Source organism: Piliocolobus tephrosceles, chromosome 11 (assembly GCF_002776525.5).
Source record: "Piliocolobus tephrosceles isolate RC106 chromosome 11, ASM277652v3, whole genome shotgun sequence".
Lineage (NCBI taxonomy): Eukaryota > Metazoa > Chordata > Mammalia > Primates > Cercopithecidae > Piliocolobus > Piliocolobus tephrosceles.
This window is the reverse complement of record NC_045444.1, coordinates 1,397,824-1,413,769: the sequence shown is the minus strand read 5'-3', so window position 1 is coordinate 1,413,769 and position 15,946 is coordinate 1,397,824. Positions and strand designations below refer to the sequence as shown.

General features: G+C 37.6%; 1 protein-coding gene across 15 annotated transcripts in view; it reads left to right on the top strand.

The window, feature by feature from the left end:
- The window catches only part of C11H2orf76 (chromosome 11 C2orf76 homolog), a 91,203-nt gene that overhangs the window by 25,825 nt on the left and 49,432 nt on the right, over positions 1-15,946 (top strand). For 12 of the 15 annotated variants that reach the window (XR_002725013.2, XR_002725012.3, XR_004229196.1 and 9 more), the window contains exons 3-5: positions 9,935-9,985; positions 13,664-13,701; positions 14,575-14,613. Coding sequence is in view for 12 of the 15 variants with exons in the window: in XM_023185179.2 (XP_023040947.1) it covers positions 9,935-9,985; positions 13,664-13,701; positions 14,575-14,613 (128 nt within the window). In the remaining 3 variants the exon portion in view is untranslated. The remainder of the gene's footprint in view (positions 1-9,934; positions 9,986-13,663; positions 13,702-14,574; positions 14,614-15,946) is intronic. The other 3 variants (XM_023185181.3, XM_023185178.2, XM_023185182.3) reach the window with 1 other exon arrangement.

The following is a 15,946-nucleotide window of genomic DNA, read 5'->3' as shown; positions in this document are numbered from 1 at the left end:
AAAGAAACACTCCCTTGAAGCCTCTCTTTTTTCGAAAGGAATACAATAATTTGACTGCAGCACAGTCGTAACGTATTATTGCCTCATCACATGAGGCAGTTCCTTCAACATATTGTTAAGGCAATGCTTTCTTGTTTTTACTACTCTACTACAGGATGTACTGCAGATTCTTTAAGTACTTAACTCTATAATTTTAATACACAAAATAATACGTGGCCTGGCATGGTGGCTCACACCGTAATCCCAGCACTTTGAGGGGCCAAAGCAGGAGGATGGCTTGAGCGCAGGAGTTTGAGACCAGTCTGAGTAACATAGCAAGACCCTCATCTGTACTAAAAATTTAAAAACGTTGGCCTGGCCTGGTGGTACCTTCCTGTAGCTGAGCTATTTGGGAGGCTGAGATGGGAGGATTGCTTCAGCCTGGGAGGTCAAGGCTGCAGTGAGCCATGGTTGTGCCACTGCACTCCAGCCTGGGCAACAGAGAAAGACCCTGCTCAAACAAAACAAAACAAAACTATTTTTCTCATCTCCGACTATTAATCTTTGGAATGAGAGTATAACAACAGAGCGGGTGTGCTAACCTAGGGATGGCAGGTGGCTTCTTCTAGGAAGTGAGTAGCAGTGGGACTGGGGAAAGATAGAAAGGTTTCAGCTGTTTCCAGATTGTTCTACTTAGTTAAAAAAAAATTAGTAAAGGATCTATAGTAATATGACTACGTGTTAACATTTGTAAAATCTGGTTAGTGGGTTCAATGAATTTTTTTGTTCTACTCTGTGCTTTTCTATAATTTAGATTATTTTATAAGTAAAGTAAAAAGCATCTTAATATAGCTTTACCTTGGAATCTTACCATCATGTCTGATAAAGGTACCTTATCAGGTTTGAACGTTGGTGCGTAGTTTTGATTATTAGGTGTTTGGTATTCTTCGTCCATATAGATTAGTCATTGGTTTAGTTTTGTTTTTTTTCCTTTAGGTATTTATACTTTCTCAAAGGTCTTCTAATGTAGATCCAGCATCCAATAAGTTACAGATTGTACCACTTCTATTTTTAGAACCTTTACTGTGAGGCAAAGAATTATTTTATTGCCTATTGATATTTTAATGGTTTTCCAAACTTTATTGATTTTTGTATTGAAATGTGTGTTTTAACATTTCAGACTCCCCTGGGGCATCCTAATTTTCAGTAGTGTATTTGTTAAGTTGCCTAAATGTTTCCACTGATTTTTTTTATGGAGACTTAATTGTGTGAGAAAAGTTAGTGGTTACCTTCTCGTGACCTTCCTTTCTATTAATGAAATATTAAATTAGTTTTTGCAACATTCTGAAGTCTTAAGTTCAAAGGTGGGAAAACATAAAATGAAAGAGTAACTCAGTGCAAAGTGGGAAATAATTTTCAGAATATAATAGATATATCATAGACTTTTGCTTTCAGCCAAGATGGAGTGGGACCAGGGGACCAGGCTTGCTCTTCTACATTAAACAACTAAAAAAACCATATATAATATATAAAACAATCATTTCCCTGGGATCGGGGAAACAGGCAAGGTGACCCCTATGATTGTGCCACTTTCCAGGCCACAGGGCCGGGAGAGGGAATTGAGCCAAAGCTGGTGGGTTCCATGAGTTTAGGAGTCAGAGCTGGCAGTCTGGAGTGGAGCCTGGAGAGTTCACAGGGCAGAGTACAGGAACATAGAGAGCTGTACAGAGAGATGGGGAGCTCTGAAGATTTGCAGAGGAACTTTGAAGATATGCAGAGTGTGAGTCTTCAGTTGTGTATGGATCAGTGCAAGCAAGTAAAGAAACCACTGGAAACCTGGGAAAGAACCACCTAAAAGCAGTAGATTAAGAAATGCTCAAAGCTCCTACAGGGCTGGGAATAGATTTTATTCCACCTGTTGGAGCGGAAACCTTGTTATTCACAGGCTGTCGGGCAGAGTATCCAGAAGGGTGTTGCTGCAGCAGTAGAGCAAAATTAGCTGTAGTCCCTGGTCCCACCTAACAAAGTTCAGAAGCACAACGTGAAAGGATCACATTGTTTCCAGGTAATTTGACTGTGTCCCAGAAGAAAGCTCAAGAAAGCTTACAGGAATACAGAAATATCCAGCACCCAACAAGATAAAATTTACAGTGTCTAGCATCAAATCAGAACTTACCAGGCATGCAAAGAAGCAAAAAATATGATCCATAATGAGCAGAAAAAAAAAAAATCAATGGAAACCAACTCAGAAATATTGCAGGTGATAAAATTAGTCAACAAAGATGACAGAGATAATTATGACCATATTGCAGCTGTTCAAGAAACTAGAGGAAAGATTGAGCATGTTAGCAATGGAAGATATTTAAAAATACCTGAATTGAAAATAGTGTCTGAGATGGGTATACACTGGACAGGATTAGCCTGCAGATTAGATGCTGCAGAAGAAAAGATTAGTCAACTTGAAAACTTAGCAACAAAACAATCTAAAATGAAACACAGAAAAAGACTGGAAAAAATAAAGCAGTGGGGAGGTATGGGACAACTTCTGGTAGCCAAATATACATGTAATTGGAGATGGTGAAGGAGAGGGGGATTGGGGACAGACGATATATTTGAAGAAATAATGGTTGAAAATTTTACAAATATGATAAAAACTAGAGACTTACAATTCCAAGCAGTTCAACATATCCCAACCAAAAGAAACATGAAGAAAGCCACACCAATGCATACCATAGTCTTAACTGCTTAACTGGTGATAAAGAAAAACTTAAAAGCAGCAAGAGAAAAAAGAATACATTACATAAAAAGGAACAAAGATGAAATTGACAGCTTACTTCTCATCAGAATCAATGCGTGCCAGAAAGAAGATAATGGATTAACCTTTTTTTTTTGTCTGAGACTGAGTCTTGCTCTGTCGCCCAGGCTGGAGTGCAGTGGCATGATCTCGGCTCACTGCAACTTCTGCCTCCCAGGTTCAAGCAATTCTCCTGCCTCAGCCACCCAGGTAGCTGGGACTACAGGCATGTGCCACCATGCCTGGCTAATTCTTTTCATATTTTTAGTAGAGATGGGGTTTCACCTTGCTGGCCAGGCTGGTCTCAAACTCCTGACCTCAGGTGATCCGCCTACCTCGGCCTCCCAAAGTGCTGAGATTACAGATGTGAGCCACTGCGCCCGGCTTGGAGTAACTTCTTTAAAGCAGTTAAGGAATGAAGCCAACATGAAGATGTTTTCAGATATACCAAAGCTGAAATAGTTCATCACCTGGAGATCTGCACTGTAAGAAATGTTAGAAGGCCTTCTTCAGACATAAGAAAAATGATACCTGATATAAATCTGGATACACACAGAGAAATAGTACTGAAAATGGTAAATACAATAAATATAAAATATTTTTTCTTATTTAAAAAAATTTTAAAAATGTATTTGACCATTTATAGAAACACAACCACAACGTATTGTGGGTTTTGTGGGAAATTTATGACAGCAGTAGCACGAAGACCAGCAGAGGAGAAATGGGAAAATCTTTTGTTGTTACAAAGTGCTATAGTATCATTTGGAGGCAGACTGATAAAGACGTTTACTGTAAACCTCAGAGCATCTCCTGCCTCCCAACCCCACAATCTAAGGGTTACAGCTAATGGGCTAACAAAAGAGATAAATTGGAATCGTAAAAGGTTGTCAAATAGACAATCCAAAAAAAGAGAGAAAAAGAGGAAATAGAGAACAAATGGACAAATTTAAAGGAATAGCAAGACTTTAACCAGATCAATAATCACATTGAAAGTAAGTGGTCTAAATACCCCAATTAAAAGACAGACATATAATAGGAAGTCCCAGTTAATATGTTGCCTACAAGCAATGTACTTTAAAGATAAAAATCAAGTTAGAATAGAAGGATGAGGAAGTTATACCATGCTGATATGAATCCAAAGAAAGGTGGAGGGACTATGTTAGTATCAGATGAAGTAGATTTTACAGCAAAATATTACTAGGGATAAAACTATCACTTCGTAATGATAAAGGCATCAATTGAGAGGACATAACAATGCACCTAACAACTGAATTTCAAAATAAATGAAGTAAAACTCATAGAACTGCAGGAAGAAATAGATGAATGGAACAAATAGAAAAGCAGTAAGGATCTGGAGAACTGAAAAACACTAGCAACCCAGTTAACTGAATTGATATTTATAGAATCTTGCTTCCAACAATAATGGAATTTACACATTTCTTTCAAATGCACATGGAGTGTTTATGAATAGTCCAGACTTCATGCTATAAAACAAGTCTTAATAGATTTTAAAGGATTCCAATTAGACAGTGTCTGTTTTCTGTCCATAATGAAATTAGATTAGAAATCAGTAACAGAAAGATCTCTGGAAAAATCTCCAAATATTTGGAAACCAAATAACACACTTCTAAATAGCCTAAGGGTCAAAGCAGAGATCAAAAGGGAAGGTATTTTGAACTGAGTGGAAATGAATATACAACTTTTCAAATTTTGTGGGATGCATGTAAAAATAGTATTTAAAAGAAAGTCTATAGTACTAAAACACCTAAATATTAAAAAAGGTTTCAAATCAATGATTTCAGTCTTTATGTTAAGAAACTAGAAACAGAAAAGCAAATGAAACCTAAAATAATCAGAATAAAAGAAATAATGATGATTGCAGCAGAAAATAGAAAAACCATAAAGAAAATCAGTAACAGTCATCAAAGTTGGTTCTTTGAGATCAATGAAATTGAGGAAGCTCTAGCCAGACTGATCAGGAAATAGAGAAGATACAAATTACCAGTATCAGGAGTGAGAGTTGTCATATCACTACAGACTTTCTACAGATATTAAAAGAATAATAAGGGAATATTCTTAACAATTTAATGCTAATAAATACATTATCCTAGATAAAGTAGACAAATTGCTTGAAAGACCCAAACTATCAAAGCTGACTAAAAAAGAAACAGCCGGAACAACTCTGTATTTTAAAAGGAATTATGGTTAAAAAACACGTCCACAAAGAAAACTCCAGGCCCAGATGGTTTCACTGGTACATTCTACCATATTTTTAAGGAAGAAATAATCTCAGTTCTACAGAGATTCTTCCAGAAGAATATGCTAAAAAAATGAAAAACCAAACCACAGATGTGGAGAAAATATTTGTAAAACATACATCCAACAAGGAACTATTATCTAGAATAATAACAATTAAAACCAAAGCCAAAACCTCTTATAACTCAATAATAAGACACACAACCCAATTAAAAGTGGGCAAAAGATTTGAACGGACACTTCACTGAAGAAGACATATGTATGACAGATAAGCACATTAATTAATATCATTAGTCTTTAGTGAAACAGAAATTAAAACCACAATGAGATTACACAACACATCCATAAGAATGACTGAAATTTAAAGGAGTAACTGTAGCAAGTTTTGACTAGGATGTGGAAGAACTGAAACTCTCATATACCACTAGTGGGAATATTAAAAGGAACAACCACTTTGGAACATGATTTATCATTTCTTTCCTTTCTTTTGGAGACAGTCTTGCTTTGTCTTGCTTTGTCTCCCCTAAGCTGGAGTGCAGTGGTACAATCATAGCTCACTGCAGCCTTAACTCCTGGGTTCAAGTGATTCTCCTGCTTCAGCCTCCTGAGTAGAGTAGCTGGGACTACAGACACCACCATGTCTTTTTTTTTGTTTGTTTGTTTTTTGAGATGCAGTCATGCTCTGTTGCCCAGGCTGGAGTACAATGGTGGGATCTCGGCTCACTGCAACTTCCGCCTCCTGGGTTCAAGCGATTCTCCTGCCTCAGCCTCCTGAGTATCTGGGACTACAGGCATGCGCCACCACACCTGGCTGATTTTTGTATTTTTAGTAGAGATGGGGTTTCACCATGTTGGTCAGGCTGGTCTCGAACTCTTGACCTCAGGTGACCCACCCGCCTCAGCCTCCCAAAGTGCTGAGATTATAGGTGCGTCTTTTTTTAATTTTTATTTTTGTAGAGACAGGGTCTTACTATGTTGTCCAGGCTGGTCTTGAACTCCCGGGCTTAAGCGATCCTCCTACCTTGGCTTTCCAAAGTGCTGGGATTCCAGGTGTGAGCCTCTGCACTCTGCCAACAATTTCTTAGAAAGCTAAACATACATCTAGCATATGATCCAGCCATTCCACTTCTAGGTGGAATGACAGTGTGTGCCTGTGAGGAATGAAAGTAATTTCCTCCATGTGAATGTTCCCAGCTTTATTTGTAATAAAGTGCAAGATTAAAAATGACCTTTACCTTAAGGAACATGTTTGTTTTATTCTAGTTCCTTTGCAGGCATCTTTATGTATATTTTTGCTAAAGCTCTTATCTCACCGGAGTGTGTCTAATGTCTAATCTGTCTTTCGCCACCGTGGAAGGTAACCGCTTTAGCTCCCACCCTTCTAAGTGCTGCAGGAGCGTAGCTGAGAGGGCTGGGTTCTGATCTCAGATCTTGACACCTTGGGCTGACCAGGCACTTCTTGAGACCTCAGTGTTCTCCACTGGCAGTTTTAGGCATTAAATTATGTGTATTCTTTCATGAATGTTTTTGAGCACATGCTGTGTACCAGGCACTAGTTTAGGTTCTGACAACACAATGAAGAAAACGGGCCGTGGTCCCTGCCCTCATGAAGCCAGTTTGTGTTAATTTGTTATGGGCCGGACATGGTCTTAGGTTTTGAGAGGACAGCCCATGTTGTCATCTCGAGGAATTTATAAATTCATAGGAAATAGAGACAAAAGGAAGTTGAAAGACAAAACTATAATTGTAAAAGCTGTTATGGAGGTAACAATATCAGAGAAGACCCTCGCTTTAGGCGGGCTGTCAGAGGAGGCGGCACTTCAGTTAAGATTTAAAGGCAGGAAGAGAATAGGTGCATGCCGTGTCCTGGTCGTCGTCTCCGCTCTCGAAAGTCTGGACTGAATGTAAGACTGATTTGATTTCTTCAGTCCTAGACATCTCTAAATGGTAATAGCTTCATGGGGCCATCTGTTCTTCACCTCACGGCTTTCTTCAGGGAGTTTCATTGTCTGATTCAGGAAATATAAATGGCAATACATTAAATGGAATTAATTCTCCTTTCTGATGTTTAATGAATACTTCTTTGGCCCATAATTCACAAATGATTGAGACAGAAGAAGAATAAAATGAAGTGCATATACTCTTGTAAGCCTAAGCCAGAGGTTTCAAATTGGTGTCTGGCAGGGCAAATCCTGCCTCCAGAGAGGCTTCTTTTGGCCTATAGTGTTTTAAAAGTCAAGAAATTTCACCTAAAACTCTAGACTTGTAGCATTGCCATTTAAATCTTTAAGTGCAGCCACTCCAGGCTCATATTCCTACAGCACTGATCAGTCAGCACTGACTGGCAGAGCTCCCTTTGATGGGCGCGTGCTCTCAGATCCCACTGCCCCACCTTGTTTGACCTGCTTCACTCACCTGTTGTCACCTGTCTGGCCCCCGGGTAAATTTGTTTGACTATGAATCATCTCAGGGTTTTTTTGTTTTGTTTTGTTTTGTGTTTAAATATCTCTGCCTGGGACCAGCCTACTGTGAGTTGGATCTACTCGTGCCAGGCTGGGTGATTCTGACGTGTAGCCGGGTGAGGACCACAGTCCTAGGACCGTAGCACCGGCTGGAAATGTACTTTTGTTACAGCATTCACCACTGGAGCACACGCTGTCATGAGTGGGCAGCTCCTCTTTCACTCTGTTCCTGGAATACCTGGTAGTAGGTGCTTTAAATGCTTGTAACATAAATGAATAAATTCTATTTTAATTTGATATGTATTTAACCTTGAAAAAGTGTTTTTAAAAACCCCACATTTCCCGACCAGGTGCTCATGCCTGTAATCCCAGCACTTTGGGGGTGAGGTGAGAGGATTGCTTGAACCCAGGAATTTTAGATCAGCCTGGACAATCTAGTGAAACCCATCTCTATTAAAAAAAAAAAATGCCAGGACTGTGGGCATGGTGGTGAGCGCCTGTGGTCCCAGCTACTTGGGAGGCTGAGGTGGGAGGATTGCTTGAGCCCAGAAGGTCAAGGCCACTGTGAGCATAGAGTCTTGCCCCTGCACTCCAGCCTGGGCAACAGGGCAAGACCCTGTCTCAAAAAACCTTCACATTTCCTTATTTAGATATGTGGATTTTTTGGTTTGTTTTTAGTTTTCTTTAGTAAATAGCACATTCATGTGGTTTTAAGATCAAAATGTAAAAAGGAATATAGTGAAAAGTCTCCTTTCCTCTTCTGGTCCCTGTCTGACCAGTGCACCACCCCCCGGCCCTCTCTACCCCCAGTCAGCAAGTACAAGCAAATCCAACCATAAATTCTCATTTTATCCCCTTTTTACTCAAAAGGTAGCATCCTAAAAATAATGTTCTGTCATACCTCTTTAGCCTTGACAAAACTTGAAGATCTTACCATGTTAGTAGAGAGCTTCCTTCTTTTTCTTTTAACAGTTGAAAAGTACTTTTCATTGTTTGGGCATATTACGATTTACTTAACAAGTACTTAATTGAAGGACATTTGGACTTTTCCTAACATTTTCTGCTGTGAGCAATGCTGCAGTTAATACCCTTCTATGAATGTCATTTTACTCACACACGTGCATAGTATAGTTCTATGGTAATAAATTTCTGGCAGGGCACAGTAGCTCATGCATGTAATCCCAGCACTTTGGGAGGCCAAGGCAGGCAGATTGTTTAGGTTCAGGAGTTTGAGACCAGCCTGGACAACATGACAAAACCCCATCTCTACAAAAATTACAAAAAATTGCTGGGCGTGATGGCGCGCACCTGTCATCCCAGCTACCTGGGGGGTTGACTCAGGGGGGTCACTTGAATCTGGGAGGTAAAGGTTGCAGTGAGCCATGTTTGCACCACTACACTCCAGTCTGGGCAACAAAATGAGACCCTTTCTCAATCAATTAATAAACTCATTCATTCACTCATTCATTCTGAAGTGGAATGACTAGGTCAAAGAGTATATGCATATATAATTTTTATACACACACACACACACACACACACACTTCTCTGTTAGGTGTTGTACCAGCAGATCTTATTAATTAAAATTAGTACTGGCATTTGGAATATGTTTTTAAAAGAATATTTACTGTGTTTTGTTTTGTTGTCTTTGCAGAGTTAGAGGAGTTATTTTGTTGGTTATATGAATTTTGGTAAGAGTAGTAAGATTGTTCCAGGTCATTGGTTTCCACTAATGGTCAGAGACCCTTAAGGGGTTCTCAGATTCATATGCTAAACAAACATCAGCTACATATATGTCTCACACAAGTGTATTAGTATATATTTTAACTATACATACTGTTGTCTTTAATGAAATTAAAAATTCTTTTAACAGTGTTACTGAAGTCTTAGTTCAAATAGTAACAGCTCAACATCTTGTCAATAGCTCTAATATTTTAGTTGGTGATAGGCTTTGTCTGTATCCCTACCCAAGTCTTGTCTTACATTGTAGCTCCCATAATCCCCACCTGTCAGGGGAGGGACCTGGTGGGAGGTAATTGAATCATGGGGGTGGGTTTTTCCCATGCTGTTCTTATGATAGTGAATAAGTGACATGAGATTGATGGTTTTCTAAAGGGTAGCTCCCATGCACAGACCCTCTTGCCTGGCCATGTTAGACGTGCCTTTGCTCCTCTTTCACCTTCTGCCATGATTGTGAGGCCTATCCAGTCCATTAAACATTTTTTAAAATAGATTACATAGTCTTGGGTATTTCTTTATAGCCGTATGAAAATGAACTAATACAGATGGCCCTTGGATTTCGGTGATGTATTCGTTCTGTGTTCTATCAGTTTTTTCAAAGTAACTTAGTCTGTAGATAGAGAAGAGTAGAACCAAAAGACTGTACATATTCCATGAGTGTCTATTTGCTTATTGTGTAATAAAAATAATCTTTCTCTTGTAGATGTCCCTTTAAGGACCAGCCTGCCACCACCATTCAGAAATTATAAATATGGTAACCATTTTTTTATTCTTTTAAACTATATATTAATACAATTTTGCATTAGTTTGTTACAAACTTATATTTTGTTTTCCAAAATGAATTGACTATCTGTAAATAAAAACCAATTTGGAAGTTTATTTAGAAATATAGGAATGCTAGTATGTTGCTCAAATGAATTGTAATAGTAACGAAGTGACATATTTGCAAAGAATAGCATGTTTGGCAAAACTATGTTTAAAATGAGTTTCTCTGCCAGATAATTAGAAAAGGAAAATGATTGAAGATTAAGAATTAAAAGAAGGGATTTAACATTTTAAATGCCAATAATTTGAGCATGTTATATAGTAGTTTTATATGTTACAGTTGATGATTTAAAAATGGAGTAATAAGGTAAGAAGCTAGATGTCATTCATTATTTGTTATAAACATGGCACAGTTATTAACCTTCAGCAGAGGGACACTCACCAAACTTTGAATTTGAGACTTCATTTGAAAGGTATGATGCACCTAATACATATTTCTGTTAATTGGTGCAGACATTTTAAAGTATAAATTTTTTATTACCTTAGATTATTTTTTTGGAGTGGCTTTTCATTCTGTTCTCATTTGATGGAACAACTTATGACCTAAAACCCTTTGAAATCACAATCTTCACCGTGTATATGCATTTTAATATCCAGAAACTAATTGTGAGGTTATAAGGGGTAGTGAAGCAGAAGTTGAAGGCACTGAGTGGAAAGTACTTTGATTTATTGGGCTTAAAGAATTTACGTACTCAATATTGAATAAGAGAAAGGAATAAAAAGGATGATTAAGGTAAATATGAAACTTCTCAATTGTGGCTTTCAAGGCTTTCAAAATACAATGTCTTGAAATATAGCCTTAAACTTGAATCAACTTACAGATGCCATTTTAAATTAGAATAGTTACATATGGTTTCCTTTTTCATGGTGTGTGTGTGTGTGTGTGTGTGTGTCTGTCTATATGTCTATGTGCAAAGCTGTGTTCCATGGAAGTTCTTTTGAAAGAAATTTTAGATAATGAAAGCGTTAGAATATCCAAGTTGCTAAGCATTATTGTGGTAGATAATGTACCTTTTAGGCTATTCTATCGTATTAACATCCTTCTGTCCTAGTATTTCTATACTGTTCAGATGAATTGGCAGAAAAAATGAATACATTTATCTGTGAAGAAATTATAGAACCACTCGAGTTTTGATAGACTTCAAGTGGCTTTGTCTGAACTTGGCTCTTTAACAATCTTCTGCTTTCTGTTGAACAAGGAAGGCTGCAGTATTATTTTCACCTGTCATTGTCATCCGAGATTGCCACCTCACAGTCTGTGGGACAGAGCACTTTGTTGGGTATTGGGGAGTAGAAAGAGTGTGGAGTCAAATTTCAGTTTTGCCTGTTACCGCCTCCCTGCCCTTTGGCAAAGGGCTGGTTCTCTCTGCCACCAAGAGCCTGAGATTTCTCAGAGCCCTCCTCCCATTTAATTGGCACCCACATCTATTACTGATTTACCACGCATGCTGCTTATCTTAAATCCCTATCGCCTAGACATGACGCATGAGGGCACACGAAAATGTAATTGTTGTACAGTGTGGGCTGCTCATCCCTCTCTGTTTCGTAAAACTGAGTGTGATGCTCCACAAATACAAGATGATATTTTTATGAGGTTGCTTTCCTCAAGGAATTTGTATTAAGAAAACAATACCCACAGGTGGTGTTTGTGATCATTATGAGGATGATTTGAAAGTAGCAAGAACAAGGGAAGTAACTTATTCAACACAGAAAGGGACAGTAATACATCTCTTTGCTGGTTTGTCATTTCTCCTTTCTTACCCACTCCTCAGGTCACACCCCTTTCTGTTGGAGAGAAAAATCTGGCAAAAACTTCTCTTCAAAACATTTCTTTTTCTGCTAAAATATGTAGCCATTTAGTTGTGTGTTTGCCAAACCTATTGGAGCAGCAGGATTTCTAGTTTAAAGGCTCATTAGCAAAATATATAGAACAGGATTAATATTTAGTAAGGTCAGACTATAGTTTTGCAGGTTGATTGCAACAGACTTTGAGCTCCTGTTATTTAAAAAATTACTGTTGGCTTCTCTCACTTGTCTCAAATAATAAACATATCTACAGTAAGAAAAAGAGCATGATAGGTAATTCAGAATACTAGATAAGCTGAAAGGCAACTTTATTTTCTTACACACATTTTAAGCTTATTTTTAGCAATTACGGTTTATGTACATCCCTAATATGCACATTTTACTTAGGTTAGATTTATTTTTATTTCTTAGGAATACACAGTTGTAGTCTGAGGATTATGTTGACTTTGTATAAAAAGTTACAAGGCCGGGTGCAGTGACTCATGCCTGTAATCCCAGCACTTTGGAAGCCGAGGAGGGCAGATCACCTGAGGTCAGGAGTTCGAGACCTGGCCAACATGGTGAAACCCTGTCTTTACTAAAAATACAAAATTAGCTGGGCATGGTGGCGGGCGCCTATAATCCCAGCTACTCGGAAGGCTGAGGCCGGAGAGTTGCTTGAACTTGGGAGGTGGAGCTTGTAGTGAGCCAAGATAGTGCTGCTGTACTCTAGCCAGGGTGACAGAGCAAGACTCTTGTCTCAAAAAAAAAAAAAAAAAAAAAAAAAAAAAAAATTGCAATAGATAACTGAAAGTTGACTATTTAAAATAACGGGCAAATTCAGAGTGCTAGTTCTTATCGCGATAGCCACCTTATTCTGTATTATGAGAACATAGTTAAATAAGATCTGTTTTAAAAATAGATCCTTTCATTTCCTGTCACTGTTGGAATTCCTTGTTACAACGTGATTGATAGAAATGAGTTTTAGTGTAAGATTGGGAGTGTATTCAGTAATACATTGTACTCATAATGCATTCATTAAATGGTTAAATAAAAATGAATGAAGACTTGGAAACTTTCTGAATTTCAACCTGTTGAATGGCTGCGTAGATTATGTAATTAAGGGCTGATTGTTGCTGAGTTACAATTTTACCCAAGTGTGGAGAAGTTATTTACTGGAAATGCACAATGTAGCCTGACTTCAAGATAAACAAATTAAGGAGTGAAGTTGGGTTTGAATAGAGCAGATTACATGGTGTGATCGTGTGCAGTATTTGCAAACCAAGAGGCAGATATTGATATTCTTGGGGCATTAGCAGCCTTGTTCTGATTACCTGTGGTCCTAGACACAGTGTTTGAATTCTGAGGGTGGCAACACCTGTATCATCATTTGCTCTCTTGTCATTGTATCTCGTCTGAGTAGATTTTTTTGAACTGCATTTGCTAATGTCTATTTTAAGACTTTTTTTTTTTTTACATTATTTGCTAATCCTGGTCTGTAGTGACTCCAAAAAACAACATACAGTAATGTGATTTGCTTGTCTTCCATTCTAAGAGAAAATGTGCTGAGTTGACATAAAGTTCTGACACACACTGCTGTGTGTCTAAAGACCAAGGCTTTAAAAGATAAAGATCTTTTACTTCCATTTTAATGATCTACAAAAGTAATTTTTCTTTTACTATATAGTATATTTCTAAGTGAGTCTGGTTATAAAACAAGGACTTACATTTCTCAATTTCATAGCCACCCTCCAATCATTTTAATAATTTGAAAAGAAGTTTAGAATAAACTGTAAAAAGATAACTTGCTTTTTTCTTTCAGATACACTAAAGATTATTCATCAAGCACATAAATCAAAGGTATGTTCCACAGGTACAGTATCTGGCACATAGCAAGTAATCAATGTTAGTTAAATTTGTGAATAAGTGAATGAATACCTGTACATCTAAAATATTTCCCATTATAATAGCACTTTTTATTTGATAGGTACCTTTTCTACTGCCTTAGCTTTTTCATTGAAGAAAAATAAGCTGTTTCCCTGTTAGTAGTAGGTCCTTTATAAAAAAGTGTTAATTTAAAAAAAAGTATACCATATTTTGTTTATCGGGCACATATTTAGCATAAAATAAGTGTAAAACTTGGAAAAGTAAGTTCAGTTTACAGATAAAAGAAACTGCTTATTATCTGGCAATCCAGTGTCTTTTATCTTCTTAATTCTGTACCAAAACAAAAGGGCCAGAAGCAGACACAAATAATTCACTTGTTCTGATCTGATTCTTGCTGGGTATAAGAGAAGGCACAGAACTGTGGCTCTGGGAGCACACCTTTTAGCTCCACCAAGGCCACGGCCTGCAATACTGAAGTTGTCTTGCCTTTCCCAAAGAGAGCTGTTTATGTATGGGTTTGTTGTGTGTTTATATTTCTGTTTACTTTTTTGAAGTAACATTTTTATGAAGCCACAATCAAAGATTTATCATACAGACAGAGCAGAGTGATCTTTTTTCCTTTAATCTCAGTGGCCTCCTATAGAGTCCTCTTTAAAGCAGTAATCTTACTGTATTATATAAACTACTCAAGAACAAGACATTATTTGTCATATCCCAATACCTAGCACAATGCCTGGCTCATAGTAGTTTTTCCGTAACAATTTTTGATGAAGTACTTATGAATTCATTTTATTTCATTGCCTTCTGTTGTCGTAATTGTACTTCCTACACTCAATCACCTTTCAGATAAATGAGTATCACAGATCACAAGAAAATGGCATGAGGGTAAGTCTGTTGACCATTGATTAGTAACTGTTTTAAATTTTATTTAAAAAAATTTTTGTGGCTTAAAACAACACACATTTACTCTCCTACAATTCTGGAGGTCAGAAGTCCAAAATCAGTTTCACTGAGCAAAAGTTAAGGGTTTAGTAGGGTTGGTTCCTTCTAGTAACTTTATTTTTTGTACCAAGGATTGTATATGCCAGTTTTATGAAAAAGAGAAATGAGAGTAATCAGCTCTAACATATAAGACATTATAAAACTATAGTAATTAGAACAGTATGGCACTATCACATGAACTGGTAGTTTAAGGGCACAGAATTAAAAGTTCAAAAATAGACCCCAATGTGGAAATTGAATATATGGTAAATATGGCATTTCAAGTTTGTAAAGAAAAAATGGCGGATTCAATAAATAGTACTTGAGTAACTGCGTAAGCATCTAAAAAGCAGCTAAGTTGGATCCGTGTATTTTTCTTTATGCCAAAATAAATACCCCTTGGATTAAAAAATTAAACCCATAGGTGAGGATAGAGATGAAACAGATGGAACATGACTTGATAATTTGTTCAAGTTGGGTCCTGGGTACAGGGCAGGGGGGTTTATTACACTATTCTGTATCTATTGTATATTTGAAATTTTCCACGATGAAAAATTCAAAAAATGAAATTCATGAAAATATTTGAAGAGAACATGGAATTTTAAAAATCTTGGAGTGAAGAAGGTCTTTCTAGGGCGTGGTGGCTCAAGCCTGTAATCCCAGCACTTTGGGAGGCCGAGACGGGTGGATCACGAGGTCAGCAGATCGAGACCATCCTGGCTAACATGGTGAAACCCCGTCTCTACTAAAAAATACAAAAAAAACTAGCCGGGCGAGGTAGCGGGCGCCTGTAGTCCCAGCTACTTGGGAGGCTGAGGCAGGAGAATGGCGTAAACCCGGGAGGCGGAGCTTGCAGTGAGCTGAGATCTGGCCATTGCACTCCAGCCCGGGCGACTGAGCGAGACTCCACCTAAAAAAAAAAAAAAAAAGAAGAAGGTCTTTCTAAATATGACAGAAAACTGAGAAACGATGTGAGACTGATACATTTTACTTCATTCACTAACTTATTTATTCCAAGAAAATTCATTTAACACCTTCTATGTTTAAAAAAAAAAACAAAACACTGAGAAAAAGCAAGGAACAAATGAAAAGTGGGGGAAATTTTTCTAACTTACAGAAAAGGCTGTATTTCCTTAGCATATGAAGATACTCTAGACTCTACAACTCTATTGGATAGATTAGCCTACAACTCCATCAAAAAATAGAAAATATTCAGAACTTGAAACTTAATAAAATA